At 37.9% G+C, this 20,751-nt stretch overlaps 1 protein-coding gene across 2 annotated transcripts in view; it reads right to left on the reverse strand.

Moving 5' to 3' along the window:
* HS2ST1 (heparan sulfate 2-O-sulfotransferase 1) overlaps nucleotides 1–20,751 on the reverse strand; it is a 179,301-nt gene that overhangs the window by 44,820 nt on the left and 113,730 nt on the right. For both annotated transcript variants that reach the window (XM_013003878.2, XM_004699276.3), the window contains exon 2: nucleotides 10,187–10,425. In XM_013003878.2, coding sequence (XP_012859332.1) covers nucleotides 10,187–10,425 — 239 coding nt within the window. The remainder of the gene's footprint in view (nucleotides 1–10,186; nucleotides 10,426–20,751) is intronic.

The following is a 20,751-nucleotide window of genomic DNA, read 5'->3' on the forward strand; positions in this document are numbered from 1 at the left end:
GGCACCATCAGCCTCCTTCACCACACTTACTTATGCACACATTCATCTTCAGCACACATTCGTCTTTTTATATGGGGAAGGTGTTTTGGTTGTTTTTTTGTTTTGTTTTTTTTCTTCTTTTCTCTTCTTTTAAATTTTGTATGTCGGTAGCTTTTTTGTTTGTTAGCTTGTCGGTGTTGCTACAGTCGCCACCATGTTCTCATGTGCCACTTTGTTTGGTGCTGTCGAAGCCATCCGCAATTTTATGCACATATTATTATCTCTGCAGGTCCATCTAGATAAGATAGGCTGGATAAACAATGTGAGAAGAAATGATCCTGGAGGGACATGGGAGTGTGGGAGGTAGGGGAAGGGAGGAGGTGTTGACCAACCCAGGAACAAGGGAACAACAAGTCATTCAAAACCAGTGGCAGGGAGGGGATAGGAGGACTGGTAGGGAGTGACCAAGGGAAATGTAACTGAGAGGAATTACTGAAACCAGAATGAAGGGTGAACATGGTAGTGGGACAGGAGGAAAGCATAAGGAAATGGAGGAAAGGAATAGGAGGCAAAGGGTATACATAGAAGCCTAAATACAGACATGTACATATGTAAATATATATATGATTATGGGGGAAATAGACCTGTGTGCATATATCTATAGGTTTAGTAGTAGGACAGCAGGTGGACACTGGGCCTCCTCGTGCGCATTCCCTTAATACAAGAGCACTTTGCTCAGCTAAATGGTCATTCCTTGATACCCACCTTCCCAACATGATCACTGAAGACAAATGTGTGCATAAGCAAATGTGGTGAGGAAAGCTGATGGTGCCCGGCTATCAAAAGATATAGCATCTGGGGTCTTAAAGGCTTGAAGGCAAACAAGCGGCCATCTAGCTCGGAAGCAACAAAACCCACAGAGAAGCACACAAGCCTGTGTGATCACGAGGTGTTGAAGGGATCAGGTAGCAGACACCAAAGAACAAAAACCATCGTGTGAAGTTTTCTTTTCAAACCATTAAGCTACACACTTGCCTTTTAGAAATGTTTCTCCCCTTGATTGTCCAGAAGTTTTCCTGGCTCCCTCTGTTTTCTTCCTCTTTTTATCAAGTCCAGCCTCAGTCCCTGCTCTATCATTATCTGCCTCTCACTTCTTTCTTCTAAGTCACTTGCTTTGTTTTCAATTTGTCTTTTGCTGGTTTTCCTCTACAGTGGGGCATTCTGTCTAAGACCTCAAAGCAAGACTCTGTAATACAAACTAAGGAAAAGAAATGGATATTAGATTAGCAAGCGTCTACTGAGCTCATTTCATGGGTTCTTACCAACTAAACTTGGCACTCTGGAAAGGTAAAGCAGCAGGCAAAGAGGAACAGAATTTACTAGTATCAGATGAATCAAGGAGACTGGAAACTCTGACTTGATAAGAAACAAAGCTGAAATTTTATACTCTGATGGAAACAGGTTACAAAGAAAGATGCTTCAGAAGGAGCAGTTAGGTACAGTACATGAAAAAGGGTGTTTTTATAGCCAGCCTGCAGCAGAACCTAACTGGGATTTTTGTCAGATTTTATAACTCAGGCAGAGTCAGGTTAGCAAGTAATCAGATGAGACCTTCAGGGAAAACACCAGCGATGTAGGTAGTGGCGCTGTGATTTATTTGCTACTCGAATCAGACCTGAACCAGGGCCTTAGGAAAGGGCTCAGAAAGCACCATCTCATTAACAGCACGGAGATCTACATTCTCAGTAAGAGTTACCTTAACATTACCATTATCTGTGATCACAAAAGAATTTGCTTTTACTATTTAAAAGGGGAAGAATGCCATCCTGAATGTCCTGGCCAGATCCCAACTTCATAATTACTATCTATGGAATGAATACTACTATTAGCTTGAATAATTACAACATACCAAACTCCTACTCAGGCATTTCCTGAAAATAAACATTCCTTGTACAGCTAAGGCCACTTCTGTAAGACTAAACGGGGAGGAGGTTTTCTATGCAAAGAGGTACAGGTTTCCCCACTATCAGAAAGGAGGCTGTTCCTAGGAAACCTTTTGTAAGCCCAAAGGGCAAAATTGGAGAAGAGATTACTAATCACATAAGAAAAAGTTCTCAGACCCCCAATTCTTCTTACCAAATCACAGGAAATCACACACAAACCCTAAAGTGCCATGCTCATCCCGGGGTCAAAAGCACAGCCCACTGCTATGGTGGAGTGCTGATGAGCTGCTGAGTGCAGTCTCAGAAAGGAGCTGAGCAATGTCACGCTCAGGGTGTGTGCTGCCTAAGAGCTCTCCACAAAAGAAATGCTGAACGTTAGTTTTGCTTTTGGCCTTTTCGAATAGAAGTAAAAACCCTCAGGCTTCTTTAGGTTAGCAAAAACAGGTACTAAAGTAAGCCTATCATAAAAGCGAAGTGGTGTCAACAAACCCTCAAAAAGTGAAGTATGCCTACACTGGAGAGGCTCGGCAGCAACAGAACATTAAAGTTTAGAACTGTGTGACTCAGCCTCTTTTTCGGAATGGGGCGGGGGCTGGAAGTGATTACAGGTCACCCAAGGGAATATTGATAGACTACGCCCCCATCTATCAGAGAGGCTCACTCTGCCAGTACTTACCAACATGGGCCTAATGTTCGTCTAAGAACTACTATTAGAATCAAAGTAAGTTCATTATTCATACACTCATTGATTCCACAAGTTTATGGAGTAGCTACAGTTACCACTGTGTCACTATCTAGTCATGGAAACCCCATGTGTGTCAGAGGTGAATGGTGCCCCATGAGGTTTGCAATGGCTGATTTTTTTGAGAAGGGTGGGGGGGTAAGTTGATCACTAGCTTCCAAGTTCACCAAAGGGGCTATACTGGAGAACAAGACAGATGAGGTTCCTCCCTTAAGGCAGCTTATGATAGAGATAAGCAGCAACAAAGTGGATCAATAAATAAGAATTTCATAAGCTGACATAGTATCATAAATATAATTTCATACACAAAGGATACAGAGTCAGGTGAAACAGTAATTCAGAAAATGTCTTTAACTTGCAGAAGAGCTGGGTAAGGTGTTTCTAAGATGATACCATATAAGCTGACTCCTTAAATGGTAACCTGCAGTCAACAAGTGCATTTTACCAGGAAACTGTTTAAGTGCAGAGGTCTTGGAGGGGCCTACGCTTGGTGGCACGAACAAAAGAAGGCCAGTGTGGCTAGTAAATAACAGATAGATGTAAAAAGGCCTGCAGCTTAAGTAAGGGATTGGGTGTTGCTGAATGGGGACATATGAATTGAAGATAACTATCCCTCCATCCTTAGGAGAGACTAATATGCAGCTTTCCAAAGGCCCAACTCAAATCACGGTCCAGATCTCAGCTAATCTACCAACAAATCAACAGGTTTGGCATTAAGTGGAAGGTCTTCCAAAATTCAGGATATCAGGCCACAAATTGATCCCTCTGAATTAGAATTTCTATTTTCTCCTGATGACACCTATCTATTACCTCCATATGTTACTAGGTACCATTGAGTCAGTTCCTACCCATAGCGAACTTTCTTTACATTGAGTTGTAATCCATACTGAAGGGTGCAATTCTTGATCTTCATTAGCAAGTGTTTTAAGTCTTGGTCTTCCTCATTTTCAGCAAGTAAGGTTGTGTCATCGGCATCACAGGTTTTAAAAAGACTTTTCCCAATCCTGTTGCTCCATTCCTGTTCATGTAATCCAGCTCTCTGATGATGTGCTCAGCATACACATTGAATCAGTATGATGAGAGGATACAACCCTGACACATACCTTTTCTGATTTTGAACCCTGGTTCTTTTACACAACTGCCTCTTGATCCATGTACAAGTTTTTCAGAAGCACAATACGTGTTCTGGAATTCACATTCTTTTCAAGACTATAGATTTTTGTGACTCACACAGTTGAATGAATGCTTTTGCATAGCCAATAAAACACAAGTAAACATCTTTCTGTTGTTCTCTGCTTTCAGCCAAGATCCATCTGACATAATCAATGAAATCACTTGTTTCATGTCCTCTTCTGAATTCAGCCTGATCCTCTGGCAGTTCCCTAATATACTGCTGAAACCACTGTTAAATGATCTTCAGCGAGATTTTACTTGCATGTGTGATCAGTGATATTGCTCTATAGTTCGAGCATTCTGTAGTACCCTTTCTTTGGAAGCGGTACAACTATGGATCTCTTCTAGTCAGCTGACCAAGTAGCTAGCTGTCTTCCAAATATCGTGCCACCCACAAGTGAGTGCTTCCAGGGCTTCCTCAGCTTGTTGAAACATTTCAATTGGTATTTCATCAATTCCTGGAATCTTGCTTTAGGCTAATGTATTCAGTGCAACTCGAATGTCTTCCTTCAGCCACCAGTAGTTCTTGTTCATATGCTACCTCCTGAAATAGTAGAATGTAGACTAGTTCTTTCTGATACAGTAATTATGTATTCCTTCCATTTTCTCTTGATGCTTCCTGTATCCATTGATATTTTACCCAAAGAATCTTTCACGATTGCAACTTGATGCTTGAATTTATTATTTTATTCTTTCAGTTTAAGATATGCTGTGTTTTTCTCTTTTGGTTTTCTACCTCTCGGTCTTGGCACATTTCATTATATTATTTGGTTTTGTTTTCTAGAGTTGCCTTTTGAAATTTTCTGTTCAGCTCTTTGATTTCATCCTTTCTTCCATTTGCTTTAGATACTTATATGAATAAGAGCAAGTTTCAGAGTCTCCTCTGGCATCCACTTTGAGCTTTTCTCTCTTTCCTTTGTAAAGACAGTTTGCTTTCTTCATGCACGACGGTCTTGCTGTCCTCCACAGACCATCAGGTCTTGTCTTCAGTGGTCAGTGTGTCAAAGCCGTTCCCGAGATGTTCTCAAGATTCAGGTGGGAGAGCCTCAAGGTTGTATTTTGGCTCCAATACGCTTGTTTTAATTTTCTTCAGCTTTAATCTGAACTTATATCTGAGCAATCGATGAGTCTGTTCCATAGTCAGACCCTGGCCTTGTTTTAGTTACTCATATTGAGCTGCTCCATCAGCTCTTCCCACATATATGGTCAATATGATTTCTGAATATTCCATCTGCAGAAGTCCTTGTGCATAGGTAGTTGCTTTTTATGCTGTTGAGAAAAGGTATTTACTCTGAACCACTCATTGGTCTTGCAAATTTTTATCAAGTGATAAAAAGGAAAAAAAGCTTTGTTTCTATCATCAAGTCCATACTTTCCAATGATTATTCCTTCTTGTTTCCAACTTTCACAACCTGTAATGTTCATTAAAAATATCTAACTCTAATAACTAAGTCTACTTCATTCTTTATTTTGTCTACTTCATTCTTATTAGTCTTCTCATCACTTACATTTTCAAATGTTTACCTGATAACGTTTTTCGAAAAATTTTGGACTACAAAAATCATCCCCCATACGCACTTCATCGAGACTCACTAAATATTTAGACAGTTGACATTTTTTTCCTCTCTCTTAATTTCTCCTGAACTATTTCAAAGCAAGTACAGACATTATATGTAACCTGAGAAGCCTCACCATATACTATGAGCAAAGATTTTAATTTGGCCCGGAATCCAGTGAATATATCACACAGTACATTTGGTTTCCATGTTTCCTTTTTAGTCTCCCAACCTTCTCTCCCAACCTCCTGGACTCATTTCTGCTCTTGATGTAATAACATTGACATATACGAGCCCAGGACAGTTATTCTGTAGAATGTTTTAAATATGGATTTGTGTCTTCAGGATTAGATTCAGGTTAAACATTTTTCAAAAGAATGTTACATAGATAAATATGCTTTTAACTCTCTTCCTAGTGTGTTTTATGTTCTCCAGTAAAGTATAAACAAATCATATGAAAGATTTCCCAAAGAATGTAGTATAATCTCTGTATTTACTGTATTATCAACAAATAAATGAAAAACTCAAAAGCAGAGTTGACACTGCTTCTAAGGATGGCAAATTATGTACTCAATAGTTTTATTCTTGACTAAAAACACACAAGCTGCTCCTCCAAAATTTTTCACATAAATAATTAAGTATGCAGACAGTTTAGGACACTGCCACGTACTGCATGTACAGAATATGTCTACGACAGACCTAAAGCTGACAGCGGAGGAGCAAGCAGGCTAAACTGTGGTGGCTGGAAGGATGAGAGAATCAATACTGTAGTCTTCTATTATATCCAAAAATATTCTGAGTAAACTGGACTTTACATGGAAACTTGGGACAATAGCAGAGTTAATAAAAGTCTTATCTTCAAAATCTTATCTTCACTTAAACAGATATTGATTAGAACTGTTTTCCAAAGAAAAATAAACAGCAAAATAGAAAGTTTAATTCCTATTTAAGCAATAAAGCAGCTGAAAACTGTACACGGTAACAAAAAAATAATGGTATGAAAATAAAAGTGTGTTATATAAGATGGGATTTGAAACCTATTTTTAAGGCACTTAATTTAGTTTAGAAGTGTACATTGAGATGATGCTCACTCGATTGAGGCTGGCATAAAAATGCAATGAGGAAGCAGTAAATAAGGCTTGTTTGAAGAATTGCTTCCATCTAGAACAAGAGATCGGTGAATAATTTAGGTATGGTACCAAACCACACATTGTCACTGAATTGATTCTGACACATAGCCACCCTCTGAGGACAAAGTAGACTGACTCTATATGGTTTCCTATGCTGTACAGGACCTGGTAGAATTTCCTCGTTGTGCACAGGGTTGGAACTGACTTAACAGCACCTTACAACAAAAATTTACCTTTACGGAAGCTAACGGTCATATTTCTCTCTCATGGGTTTGAACTACTGCCTTTTGGGTTAGCAGCTAAGCACTTGAACCACTGTACCACTAGGGCTCCTTCCATGTGGTACATGAGATAGTCTGGGTACATAAGCCATTCCTATACACAAGCTGACATTTTAAAGTCCATGAACAAATGATTACGACCAATCCTCTCCCTTACTCCTAAACTTAAAACAAACATGCTTTAAGTTTTGTTGAGTGGGTAAGGTAGTTAGTTTATTATGCCAACCTGGCCGATAAACACATATAGAGTTAACTGAAAGGCGGAGGGATAAATGGCTTAGTGAGCCTTGCCCTTCTAGTTCTTGGGTCTCTTGCTTTCTGATGGTCGGTCCAGGTGCAACTACCTTAGCCAGTTTCCTGCTTAAGCTGGCAAGGCTCACTTCCTGCAAGACATCCCTGAGGAGAAGCCACATGGACCTACCCCGATGCAGCCCTCAGTGTTGGAGCACCCATGTGGAGACCCCTGCCAGCGCTGAGGTGTTTACACATTCACTGACTCGGCTTTCCTCCTGCAGTCGGCATCATTGCGTCTGTTTTGTGAGCTGGAGGAGGACTTTGTGGACTGGTGTCGGACATATGGGTTAATGTTGGACTTGTGGGCTTGGGCAGCACTGGGTTGGGATGTTTTCTTGATACACACTTAACCTTTATATAAAACTCTCTCTTATACATGAGTTCTGTGGATTTGTTTCTCAAAAGTACCCCAGACTAATACAGTGTGTAATCCAAATATTTTAAAGATAGAATTTGTGCTTTTCTCCCACTGGTTTTTGCTGTTTTTAATAACAACAACAAAAAAACTATTAAAAGAAAATACACTGCTACATGGAGCTTATAAATGTATCTGGTGAGTTTCTGTAGATTTATATTTCAAGCAAAAACAAAAAAGGCTGATGTCACTGTCAGACACAGTCACAGTTACTTGTCAGACAATTTCACAATGCTGGACACAAAACTCTCCTGGAAATTGAACCCAAAGGGTGACATTATTTCTCTAAAAAATGTAACATCTGAAATCATTACGTGAACATTAGAAATGTTCTTTTTACACCAAGATACATTTTAAAAAGTAATAATGTCAGCAGATTTAAAACCTACTAAATACTGTATAAAAACTGAGTACTTAGTGCATTTGCCCTTGAGATGTACAATATTACCTAATGAACAGTTTTTATGACCCACTTAGCTAAATAAGCTCATGTTTCTTCTCATTTACAGAAGAGTTATTTGACTTGGTAGATGGATGTAGATTTTTGTCCAAAAAAAAAATCATTATCATGAATCCTGCAGAGGACAAATAATTACATGGACAAATGATATACAAATACCACTAGACTTTACAGACACTCTCTAACAAGAAAGCCAACATTAGCTCTGTGTATCAGTATTAATTATCTTGCCTCAATATATGCCATATAATGTATTCTGTTAATTCTGTCATAATAAAACAAGTTGACCTATTTCTAAATACAGGTAATGCCTACCTTATAATGGGGTTCCCATCTATCTTAAGGTGGTTTTGAAATAAGTTGAGATCTTTTTTTTGTGTGGCAGATTTCATTATTATTGCCTTTCATTACCAACATCTTTATAAACCTGATTTATGTGTCTTTGGGGGCTGGAAACATTATATATAAACATCTGCCAATAAACACCTGAGAACGATACATCAGCAAATTAAATGATGCAACATTGTCTGTAGAACATAGTACTATTGATGAGAAGTAAAAAACCCACACATACACACAAACCCTGATTGTTCTAAGTAAGGTTCACTGTATCCTGAATATACAGTAAACCAGAGACCACCGGGAGACTAGTACTATTCTAACTATAGAACATCACAAATCCTTTTCTAATAAGGCTATTCTAATATGTTGTTTAAGGAGCCCTGGTCTAGTAGTGGTTATGCATTGGGCTGCTAACTGCAAAGTCAGCAGTTCAACACCACTAGTCGCTCTGCAGGACAAAGACGGGCCTTTCTATTCCTGTATTTCACAGGGGTTGCCTGATTCATAACAGTAGCAAATTACAGTTATGAAGTAGCAACAAAAATAATCTTATGGTTGGGGGGTCACCACAACATGAGGAACTGTATTAAAGGGCTGCGGCATTTGGAAGGTTGAGAACCATTGCTGTAAAGAGTTACAGTGTGGGAAACTCACAAGGACCATTCTAGACTGTCCTATAAAGTTGCTTTGAGTCGGCATCAAATTGATGGCATTGAGTTTGGTTTAGTTTGCTTTGGATGGGTGTTAATAGGGACCCTGATGGTATAGTGGGTTACACAATTGGCTGCTAACCACAAGGTCAGTAGTTTGAAAGCAACAGTTGCTTTAAGAGACAGATAAGGGTTTCGGCTCCAGTAACAAATAGCAGTCTCAGAAACCCCCATGGGCTGTTCTAATGCCCTATAATGTCTCTCTGAGTTGGAATTTTCTCAACAGCATTATAAATATAGTATTTGATTTTAAGTTGAATTGTCATGATTATATTTCCTTTTCATGAGACCCAATTCCTATCCTCTTTACTATTCATAGATAGAACTTTATTTATAATTGCAGTCAAAACTCCAAGTGATGGAGAAAGGTATGCTTTACTGTCATAGAGATGATAAACGTGACTTCATAAAGAGTTTCTCCACTTTTTTTGAAACCATTTTATTAAATTATCTATCTAACATGTCCAGGAATTTGTAAGACAAATTATAGGGAAAAATATATGCCAAAATTCCAGTTCTCTTGGAGTTTATAGCTAATAATTATATAAATTACTAGGTAAGGATAAAATAAGACTTAGGATGCTAGCTACAAAATTGGTCTATATAGATTACAGGTATTTATCAAATAAATATGCCTCTCTTATGAGCTGAGATAATGTAGTGATTTTTATTATGGGGTATTTTGCCAAAAGTATTTTGCATTTTTAAATGGTATCACACCAAAGAACATCATTATTAAAGCCAAGCCATTCATTACTTCATTTACATGACAAAAATGTGAATAGATACTCTGTATAAGCAAATGTGCCAAATAGTTTGAAGATGTAAAGTTATCACAACTTGGTTGGTCCTTCCACGAGGCTTCATTGGAATGTGCATAAAACCAAACCAAATTCTCTGAATTTGATTCCAACTCATAGCATCCCTTATAGTCAGAGAAGAACTGTGCTCCATAGGGTTTTCAATAGATGACTTTTCAAAAATAGGATCACCTTTATTCAGAGGCCTTCCTAGGTAAGCTCGAACCCCCAGCCTTACATTAGCCAACAAGCCTGTTTGCATAACTACCCAGTTTCTAAAGTAAGTATAACTCTCTCTTTGAGGAACGTTTGAGTGGGATGATATCAACAAGTATTTGTGCATTCCTTAAATGGTGTTTACCTGGTCTTGCAGTGACATCACAGGATTATTTTTGGTAGTGTTGATATGAAGGACATGGTACTTATTCTTTGCACACAAGTCATAGGCAATATTGGTAAAAGAGGTGCTTGCAGTTTTGGGGACTCTGTTATAAATGATGACCATGTCCTCTTCCTCATCTAAAACTGTGTCTTGCCGAGGGCCATCCAGTGTATGTCGCTGTTCAATTTCTCGTACTTCATGTCTTGCAATAGCCCTCTCTGCAAAGAAAAACAGATATGAGTTAAGTTTCTGTAAGAGTATAGGAAGTTAAGGCACCTAGTGCAGCTAAACGCAAAGTCAGTAGTTCAAATCCACTACCCACAGTACGGAAGAAAGATGAAGCTACCTGCTCCCTCGAAGATTTATAGCTTTGAAAATTCTATGGTAGATCACTATGAGCTAGAATTAATTTGATGATAGGAAATTTTATGAAGAAGTTAAGAACACTGAACTTTGAACCATCATAATGAAAAATACAAAAGAAATGAAAAACAAGGATAAAAGGCTAAGATACATAAAAATATTGATAACGAGTTTACATTTTCAAGATGAACAATCTAACTGATTTAAAAATAGCTAGCCTGGAAAATAATTTTCTTTTTCAGGACTTGGTGTGAGGAGTTGAAGTACTGTTTTGAAGGTTACACACATGCACACCAAGAACAAAATAACAAATTCGTTATGTTTAGCATATCACAGAGAACAATGTACAGTTCAAAAGTCACTTTACATTCTGAAAGAATTTCTACAGCTTGAATTAATTCTCAAACACACAAAGACAGATTGCATGGAATATTAAACATCACGGTGAAAAAATGCACTTAGGAAATAAACTATTCATAATTTAAAGCAACAATTTTGAACTTTACTATTTAAAATTTAGTTCAGCTCTGGTTTATCAAAATGTGGTAGGATAGTGCATATAAATACTTGTGGGATTTCAGGTAATGAGGTATAAACAATATTCTCCATCTTTCTTTTTGTTGTTGGGTTACTGGTAGGGTTCGCCCATGTTTCTACCATAAATCTATCTCATGGTTCCTCTATTTAAATCACTGCCTACCCTAGTATGCAGTTTTTAAAGCAGTTGTATTTCGCTTCTCCTAACCTCTTACTTAATGTAAACTTCAGCCGCATTTCCCCCAGAATGCAAAAGAAGATACATAGAAGAAATGAAGGGGGACACCTCTAGCAATATTACAAATTAAGTTGTACAAAAACAGTCTATCTCGTGCTTTCGATCCAGAAGTGGCAGTTATACAACATTGTGAATATACTAAATCACTGGAAGGTTCATGTTAAAATGTTAATTTAATGTTATGTACTTTCTCCTCTAGAGAAAAAAATCTGAAAGGTGAAGCATTCTAAAATATAGGTATCATAAACTATGGGCTCATTTTAATTACAACATTAAGCCAATCCTAAGAGGCACCATTATCCCCACTTCGATGAGGAAATGAAATGGCCAAGGAATTAAACAGTCACCAGCTGGGTAATGAGGTTAGGATACCATCCCAGGTCTAAATCCAGTCTGTGCTCCATACCATTCTGACTGTCTGAGATATACTGTATTTCTCTATCGGGATGTGGAGCATCATAGTTAAACATGACATGACATTCTACAGGTGCAAGAGGTTAATGCTCTCAGCTCCTAATTGAAGAGTGGAAGGTTTGGGTCTACCTTGTAGAACCTTAGAAAAAAGGCCTGACAATTAGCTTTTTGAAAAATCAATCATTAAAACTCCATGGAGTCCAGATGTAATCTGACAAGCCTGAGCAGTAAGGTGCCAGAATCAATTCGACAGCATCACATTAGTTACTACAGAAGTACACTTTGGGAGGAACTATCTATTTGAAAAATATAAAACATCATAATTAAAAATCAGAGGTCAGCTGACATCCAGGTTTCATTTTTAACTATTTTAACCTTCAGAAACTGAATATAAACTGAGCTCTGAAAGGGTGAGGGCAGCTTTCAAAAGGTAGACAGTTAATGGAAGAAGGTGTGAAAGCTTGGGGAATGGCAAAAAGTTGATATGCAACAAATACCTTTGTAAATTAGAATCTAGAATTGTCGAACAATAGTGTAAAGGAGCTGCAAAGACATGAGTGCACATTCAGGTGCACTGATGGGCACCTACCTCATTGTCACAGTAACAACTGTGCTGCGGACTTCATTTAACACTTGCAATAATTCTGTGATATTATGCTAAACGCACATTAAACACAAAATTAAGAACCAAGTCAGAATTTAAACTCCCATCTCTGATGGCAAACTTACTTAGTCCTCACTAAATAATTAGCTTTCTTAAGTGATGGGAAGGAATAAGTAAAAAAAAAAATCTGTACCCAATTGCATAGGAATATTGTGTGTTAAATCTGGCATATTTTCAAAGGAACACAAAGAACTAGCGTATATCCAAAAATGGGTATGAACTAGATGGGCCATGCCACAGAATAGTATAGAAAATTGAGTATTTGGAAAAGAAAAAATCTGTAAAAAGAATTAAAAATATCTTGAAATGTATGGTACTTACATAATCTGGTGTCAATTTGAGGATTAAGAGTACAGGGGTGGAGTCCAGACTGTCAATCAGGATATATCCAATGAGGCCTCTGTGTGGGCATGGCCTTCCCCTAAGGATTCTGGGAATTCCTGGATTTCCTTCTTGGAAAGTGGGAGAGACTATCAGCTCACTCCCTGCGAGACATCTCTGAGGAGAAGCCACATGGACCTACCCTGATGCAGCCAGAGCCCTGGGGGATGGAGAAGTTATGTGGAAACCCTGCCAGCACTGAGATGCTTACAACGCCACTGGATCCAAAGACTTTCTACCCACTGGCCTGTGATCTTCCTGCATTCAGTGTTATTACATGAGCTTCGTGAGTCTGAAGAGAACTTTATAGATTGGTATCGGACATAAGGGCTAATACCGGGCTTATGGACTTGATCTGGACCAGGCTGGGATGTTTTCTCAATATTCAATTGCTATTGTATATAAGCCTCTTTCTTATATACATATGCATGTTAATGAATTTGTTTCTCTCGTCCACTCAGACTGGCACAAAATGTTTAAAAAAATATTGTGAAAAGGAGGCTTCTTTTCTGTAGACGACATCAGGAAGCCAAGTAAACTGTGGCTCAGGAAAGAAAAGCCTCTCCAATAATTTAGTAGTGCACAATATAGACAACAGTTTAGAGCAGTGGTTCACAACCCTCCTAGTGTCACGACCCTTTAATATAGTGCCTCATGTTGTGGTGACCCCCAACCATAAAATTATATTCATTGGGTAAACCCTGTGAAAGGGTCATTCGATCCCCAAAGGGGTCGCACCCCACCAGTTGAGAACCACTGGTTTAGTGGCTGCTATCAAGCTCTCAGGATACAGAGGTAAAGGAAAATCCACCAAGGAGTTGTGCCTAATGAAATTCTGCTCTCATGAGCACAAAAACCAGGTGACTTCTGAGGTTCGGGACCACTAGATAAAATCCTTAAGGCTTTGATATGTTTTTCTTCTGCAGTGTTTATATGTCTGTGTAGGACTCCTCCCAGCTGAGGAACAAAAATGTAGGAAAAAGCAGAAATACAGATGGAAACACACGGTGACAGCGAGTGGGAAAGGGGAACAGAATGCTTACATGCTCTCCCATAATCCTAGTTTACTCAGTTATACCCAGATGTATTTTTGTCTGTCCTAAGACAAAGAATATCTCTGATTATTGCAGTAAGAATTCAAGTAATTGGAAGTATCATACTGTATTATGTGGCTTTGAGTAACGAGAATGCTGTGATAATTTACAAACCCAAATTCTTCACATTATCATTATTAACCAATTCCAAAACATTTACTGAAAATATGTAAATTTACAAATATTACACAAACTCTTAGAGATAAAACTATTGTTGGGGAGTTTGGCAATAAAGTATTATAACAGTTGATACAAGATTCAATGGCAGTCCCAAAGCGGAATATTAACAGAAGGATTTAGAGGAAGTGGCCAAGAAAAAGTACTTCTAAACAGACAAAGAAACACATTCCTGGCAAAGAGAAAACCATGAGCAAAGCTCTCAGTGGCATGATGTTACACGAGGCCCTAGAAGTGGATCTCATGAGCTGTAACACAGAAGACAGGTAAAGGTAACGTAAGATGTGAGGGTAGAGAAGTAGGCCAAGGCCAGATCAGAGGATCTTAATCACTATACAGAAATTTAAGTTGTGTGTATAGGTCAAATTTATTGGGCTCTGAACCTCTTTATGTGCTTAAAAACTACTAAGGACCGCAAACACATTTTGCTTAAGGGTCACATATATAAACAGCATATTAAAACTAAAAAATATTTTAATATTAATCCATTTAAAGATATTATAAAACCTTTATGTTAGGACAAATGATATTTTCTGCCAAAAAAAATTCCCAAACAACAAAAAAAATTTTTTTAGTAAAAAGAGTAACTTTATTTTGCATCTTTGTAAATATTTTTAAATGCCTGGCTTAAGAGAAGACAAATGAATTTTATCTGTTTTGTGATTCAAAATGCTACCATTATTTTGGTTAGAATCTGTGATTCTGAAAACTGAGCTCCCACAGATATTGTTAGAAGGAGATGGTTTTTTGGGTAATTGGAAATATTCTTTTTGATATTTGCATTAAAACTCAACAAGTGGTAGTATCTTTAATGTAATTACTAAGTGATATGAAACCTTATTATTTTTTAATACACTGATATATTGATCTGGAACTGGTCATGTGGAAAAATCTGGTCGACAGAATTATGTAGGTCTTCCTTGTTAATCCATTTAATTATACTCACCTCTTAAAATTAAAAAAAAATCACAGTCACATTATCTCCAATCTCATCAGGAAAACCTCTGCCTTCAAGTATCAGGGTGCTGACACATTCATTACAAAAAACTATACAAGTTTTCTTAATTTTAATTGGCAACACATACTGTCTTTCCCCCCCTTGAAATGACAGGTTCTTTTTTGAGAAAATATTTGCCAACTAATAGTGTTCTTTGAATTGAGTGGCTTGTTCAGCTTGCAATAATCACACAAGTGTTTCTTTAAGACAAACCGTTGTACTCTAATATGTAGCAGAAGTGCTTAGCGTACTTTCCATTTTATATGGTTGGCAGTTTGAAACTAAGAGCAACTCCGAGGGAGAAAGGCCGGGCTTTCTACTCCGGTAAACAGTTATGGAATCTCACGGAGGGGGGGTCACTGGGAGTAGGCATTGACTAGAGTAGAGTAACTTATCAAGATTTAGTAAAACTGACCATTCCCCAGACCGCCCTCTCTGGGCACCTGTGACGACAAAGTGGGGAAAATACAGCCAGTGCAGTTTGGTGCCACAGGGATAAAGACACATAACATGTTGAAAACTATTATGAAAATAGTTTTGAAGGCTCCTAGGGTCCACAGACTTTATTTTGTGACATAAACAACAGACAGCTATTTTTAAAATTAAGATTTAATGTATATATCATATCTTCCATAGTTCAATCATGTCCAGTAGAATTGTATACTTGCTATCACAATTTGCTGTTTTCAAACATTTTTTTTCTACGTGGACTTCTTGACATAGTCTCTCCTTCTTCCCACCAACACCACTGTTCCCTCCCGTACCCCCACCCCCTATAACCCTCATTCTATTTGCTATCTCTATAGATTCATCAATCCTGGGTTTCATGTACTGACAAAGTGGAAAAACATGTGACAACTTGAAAAGGGTGACCCCCAGTGACATAACACCCCTGCAATACACCCTAACATGAATAAACAAAAACCACAGCTACTTGCTGAAGAATTTTAAGTAACAGCCATATGTGACTCTGAAAATGTACGGCTCCATGAGGCACCACTATACAGTGGCAACTTAGAGGTGGGGATCAGTGCCCTGAAGACATAACGAAGGTTACGGGGAGTAGCAATAAGTATAAACTCCAGGGTCTCGTAGGAAGTTTAAGCTAAGGGGAAGAGAAGGTTGGGTGAAGAGGAGATGGGAGAATTGATAGAAGCTAAGGAGCCATGGTGGCACAGTGGATCACAAATTGGGCTGCTGACCACAAGGTCAACAGTTTGAAAATATTACAGCCTTGTAACTGTAAGCCATTCAGCCCTGTCCTAGAAAACTCTCCAACCGCACTGCCATCGAGTCGATTCTGACTCATAGCGATGCAGACAAACAAGGTAGAACTGCCCTTGTGGTTTTCTGAGACTAACTCTACGGTAGTAGAAAACATTACCTTTCTCTCAAGGAGTGGCTGGGTGGCTTTGAACTACTGGCCTTGCGCTTCGCAGCCCAATCCATAACCCACTACACCACCTCAGCTCCTTACTTTGTCCTATAGGGTCATCAAAAATTGTAAGAGATTCCGTGGCAGTGAGAGTGAGAAAAATTAAGGTGTCTACAGGTTTTTCTACCAAGTAGTACAATGCTATTCATGAATGAGAAGTAGGGTTAGGTCTAGCAACTGAAGCAGAAGAAAAAAATTCAGGTTAGTGAATTTGAACTTAGGTCCAAACTGTTGTTGCTAGGTTCCATCAAATCAATTCCGACTCACAGAAATCCCATGAACAACAACATAACACTGCTCAGTCCACACCATCCTCACAATTGTTATGTTCGAGCCCATTTTGCAAACACAGTGTCAATCCATTCTGTTGAGGGTCTTTCTCTCTCATTGCCTCTCTACCAAGCATCATGGTCCTTCTCCAGAGACTGGTCCCTCCTGCTAAGCCCAATCTAGGTAATAAATATATATCCTGAAGAGACTAATTTCACATGGACTTTTATTTTATACTTAAGCATTAAATACTACCCATCTGAATAGTGAAGAAATCAATAAAGCAAGAAAACACTACACTGATGAGTGTAATATGGGATCTGTTACCTCTCTATGCATATCCAACTACCTATATGTTTAAACTTTTGGAGAAAGGGAATACAGACAGATGATGACCAGCTTTAGGGAAGGGTACTGTATTCAGTAGAAAATCATCAGCTACTATAATCCAATTTAAATTTCCTACTACAACAGAAGTTTATTTCTTGCTCAAGTACCAATGTGGGCGTTACAGGCTACTAATGTAATATAAATCATATACTTATCCGTATACATACACAGGGTTAGTGTGACGGAAACTTTGAGTCATCAGTTTTAGACATACTGAGTTTCAGGTGCCCGTGGAATGTGGAAGTGACAATGCATAGAACTGACGCAGGGGCTGCAACAATGGGTCAGACATAGCAAGGATCGTGAGTACAGCGCAAGATCTAGCAGCGTTTCATTCTGTTATACACAGGGTCAAAACGAGCCAGAAGAGACCTGATACAACAAATGTGTTGGTTGCTGAAGACAGACATTTTCAAAACAAGATAGAAATTTACAGTTCCAACAAAAGAACAGCAGCTGGTATCAAAGGAATGAATACGGTTCTGCAGGCAGTTAAGTTTATGGCTGTGGTTGGGTGTTGTTAAGCCTAAATAAAGTCAAAGTCAAAATAGAATTTTTAGACTACCACCCTTGACTTCAATAGCTCTATCAATACTACAAAAATCCTTTTAGTATTATTCCAAAATCACATGCCTACTAATTCAGCATTGTAAATGTTTTTGACCATGTTGTGCACTTTGGGATAATTCACTTGTTAATACATTTCAACAAACAAGGAAACATGTTTGTTTTATCTCTTAAAGTTATGCCTTAGAATACTTCTTGAGGGAATTGTGGTATACAGCTGGGTCTCATTACTACAAAATAAATTTGTCCACTTGCCTCACAGTGAAAATAAAATGAGTCTATGTATGTAAAATGTAAAATGTAAAGAAGGTAGAAAGCAAATTATTCACAGAAAACACTTGAAATGATAAAAATGTCTATCCTAGGGAGGATGACAAAAAAGAAACTATTATATTTGAGAATTGTAATACAGCTAAAAATATTGGTTTTCATACTAAACAGGAAAATTCACATAGTTCCTTAATTCTTAAAAATACAAACTGCCATTTAAAAAGATATGCTTTCATTGTTGAAATACCGCACCACGAAGATCAAAGCACTGTCAAAATTAAGAAAGAAATGCCAGCACAGTCTACAAAGCTGAATTATTCTCACACTTCCACAACTGCACCTGGTGCTCCATTCACTGGTAAGTACAAAGACTAAGGAGCAACTAGGACTCAACTCCAGCTGGGTTTGGAAATCGTTAACCAAAATTTAACGCAACAGCTGTTTGAAAATTATAATTAGTGATGCTGAAAACTTGCTATTATTTTAATAGTTTGATATACATCATAATCTAGAGTACTGGTTCTCTACAAGGTGGGTTTCTTAAAGCAGATTCCTACCTCCCCTCTACTCACCCCACCCATGCAAGTTATTAATTCAGTTGTGCCTGACAGTTTACATTTCTAGCATGTTCCAAGATTATGCTGGTAAGTGTCCAGGAACACGTTTGCGCATTTGCATTCTAGAAACCCTTTCTGTTGGTTCATTACGGAAGCAGAACATACTTTTCTATGTAACAAATTAATTGGCACTCCATTAATTTGGAATGATTTTAGATAGGGTTTCTTTTGTGAAAAACATTACTCAACTTTGTGGTACAAACTAGTTAGGGTGTCCTGGTCATGACCTATTAGCCTCTAGCTCACGGCACTTCTGGGCTACATAGGTGTTCTGTCTCCCTCATTGCTCTTCCCCAACCATTATGTCTTGTAAGCCCAGGCAATTCCTTTGTCAAGGATGCTGTAATGTTCATTATGAGAAACACAACATATTTAAATAGTTCATGAAAATAAGCTGTTAACAAACCTTTGAAAATAAAACATTAATTTGACTAACCTCCAAGGTACTTTTCCCAGTGCCCAGGCCCTTTAGTCTGCAGTCATTTTTGGACACAATCACTAATTCAAGAATCATGTAATGATAGTCCATTTTGCCATGTTCTACTCTATATGAACAAAGTCTTATTAGACTTCAATTTCCAGTCCCACCTTACTGAAATTACACAAATTCTGATTAGATCATAATTTCCCATCTTAGTTTATTGAGCTGTTTATTGAACTATTTACTGAACCCAACTGTCTGTCAGTTTTTCCTACTCTGGTGGTTAAATGTTGTTGCTATGATGCTGGAAGCTTTGCCACTGGTATTTCAACTAGCCAAACGACTAACCAGAGGTTTAAACAAAGCTCCAGACCAAGATAGATTAGGAAGAAAGGCGTGGCAATCTAGTCTGAACCGCAGCAAATGAAAACACCATGGATCCTAATATAGAGAAGGATATCAAATACATAGGAAAATGAACTTCAAAGGTCGAATGGTACTCAAAATACACTGGTTGCATATGGATGTGAGCACAGCAGCAATCATAAAGATGGTGCAGGTCCAGGCAGTGTTTCATTTTGTTGTCTATAATATCGACATGATGCCAAACTGACTCAATAGCAATTAATAACGAGCTTACTAAAAAATTCAAATATTAAAGAAAGTTCGTATGGACTGCTGAAAAACTAAGTTCCAAAATTAATTCTATTTTGTAATTTTATATTTTCTGAACATTTCTTGAAGTCCAATTTCCGCTTTTATGTTGGATTTATACCTTTAGTATAAAGGTATACTATTATTTTAGAGAAGTTCATTTTTAAACACGAATGTCCAAGCGTCCCTTGTTTTACATTTGGTGTGATAAAAACAAAAACAAAACAGAATCCTGTTAACTACCATTCGTTATTAGTTGACAGTGCAATGAGCACACAGTACAATTATAACCGGCAGTCTCAATAATGACCTGACACAGAAAACCTCCAGTCTTATCAAGCATCAAATAATAAGATTTGAATATGCCTAAGCAATGAAATAAGCAAACCAGTCATCTATGATTCAAGTAGCAGGGCGGGGGGCGGGGGAATTCAACTAAGTAGAATATTGCAGATACTGAACATTTACCACATAAATCTATTAGTTGTTTTTAAAACATACTTAAAATAATTTAACACTGCTTGTCCATACCCAACATTAGCTTTCAAATCCATGTTTTAAAACTAATTTTGCCATTAAAAAAAAAAAAAGCAAAACTGTAACCATTAGATAAAGGAACTGTAATCATTATATAAAGGTATCCATAGTTGTATCTATTCTGGTCCACAGAAAGATGTGTAAGGTTGCTAAAATTAATGGAGATTAGGGTAAAGTAACAACTATGCAAAATTGTTCATTCTTTGTCCATTTAAACTACTTGAATCAGGCCACATGAGGAAGTACATTCTAATTTCACATGACTCAACCCAAACCCAAACCAGTCAAGATGATTTCGACTCATGGCTAGCTCATATATGTCTAAGTAGAACTCTTCTCCCTAAGTTTCAAATGGCTGATTTGTCACCAGGGCCTTCTTCCATCATATCTCTGGGTACACTTGAGCCTCCGAGTCTTTGAGCATGTTAGCAGTTTATACCACCTCTACATTTTAGACCAAAAAACTGCAGAAGCTGAAAAATTATAGAAGTAGGGTTCATGTTTCTTTTACAGGTGGT

Source organism: Echinops telfairi, unplaced genomic scaffold, assembly GCF_000313985.2.
Source record: "Echinops telfairi isolate 266 unplaced genomic scaffold, ASM31398v2 ScPeMD7_443;HRSCAF=831, whole genome shotgun sequence".
NCBI classification, from domain to species: domain Eukaryota; kingdom Metazoa; phylum Chordata; class Mammalia; order Afrosoricida; family Tenrecidae; genus Echinops; species Echinops telfairi.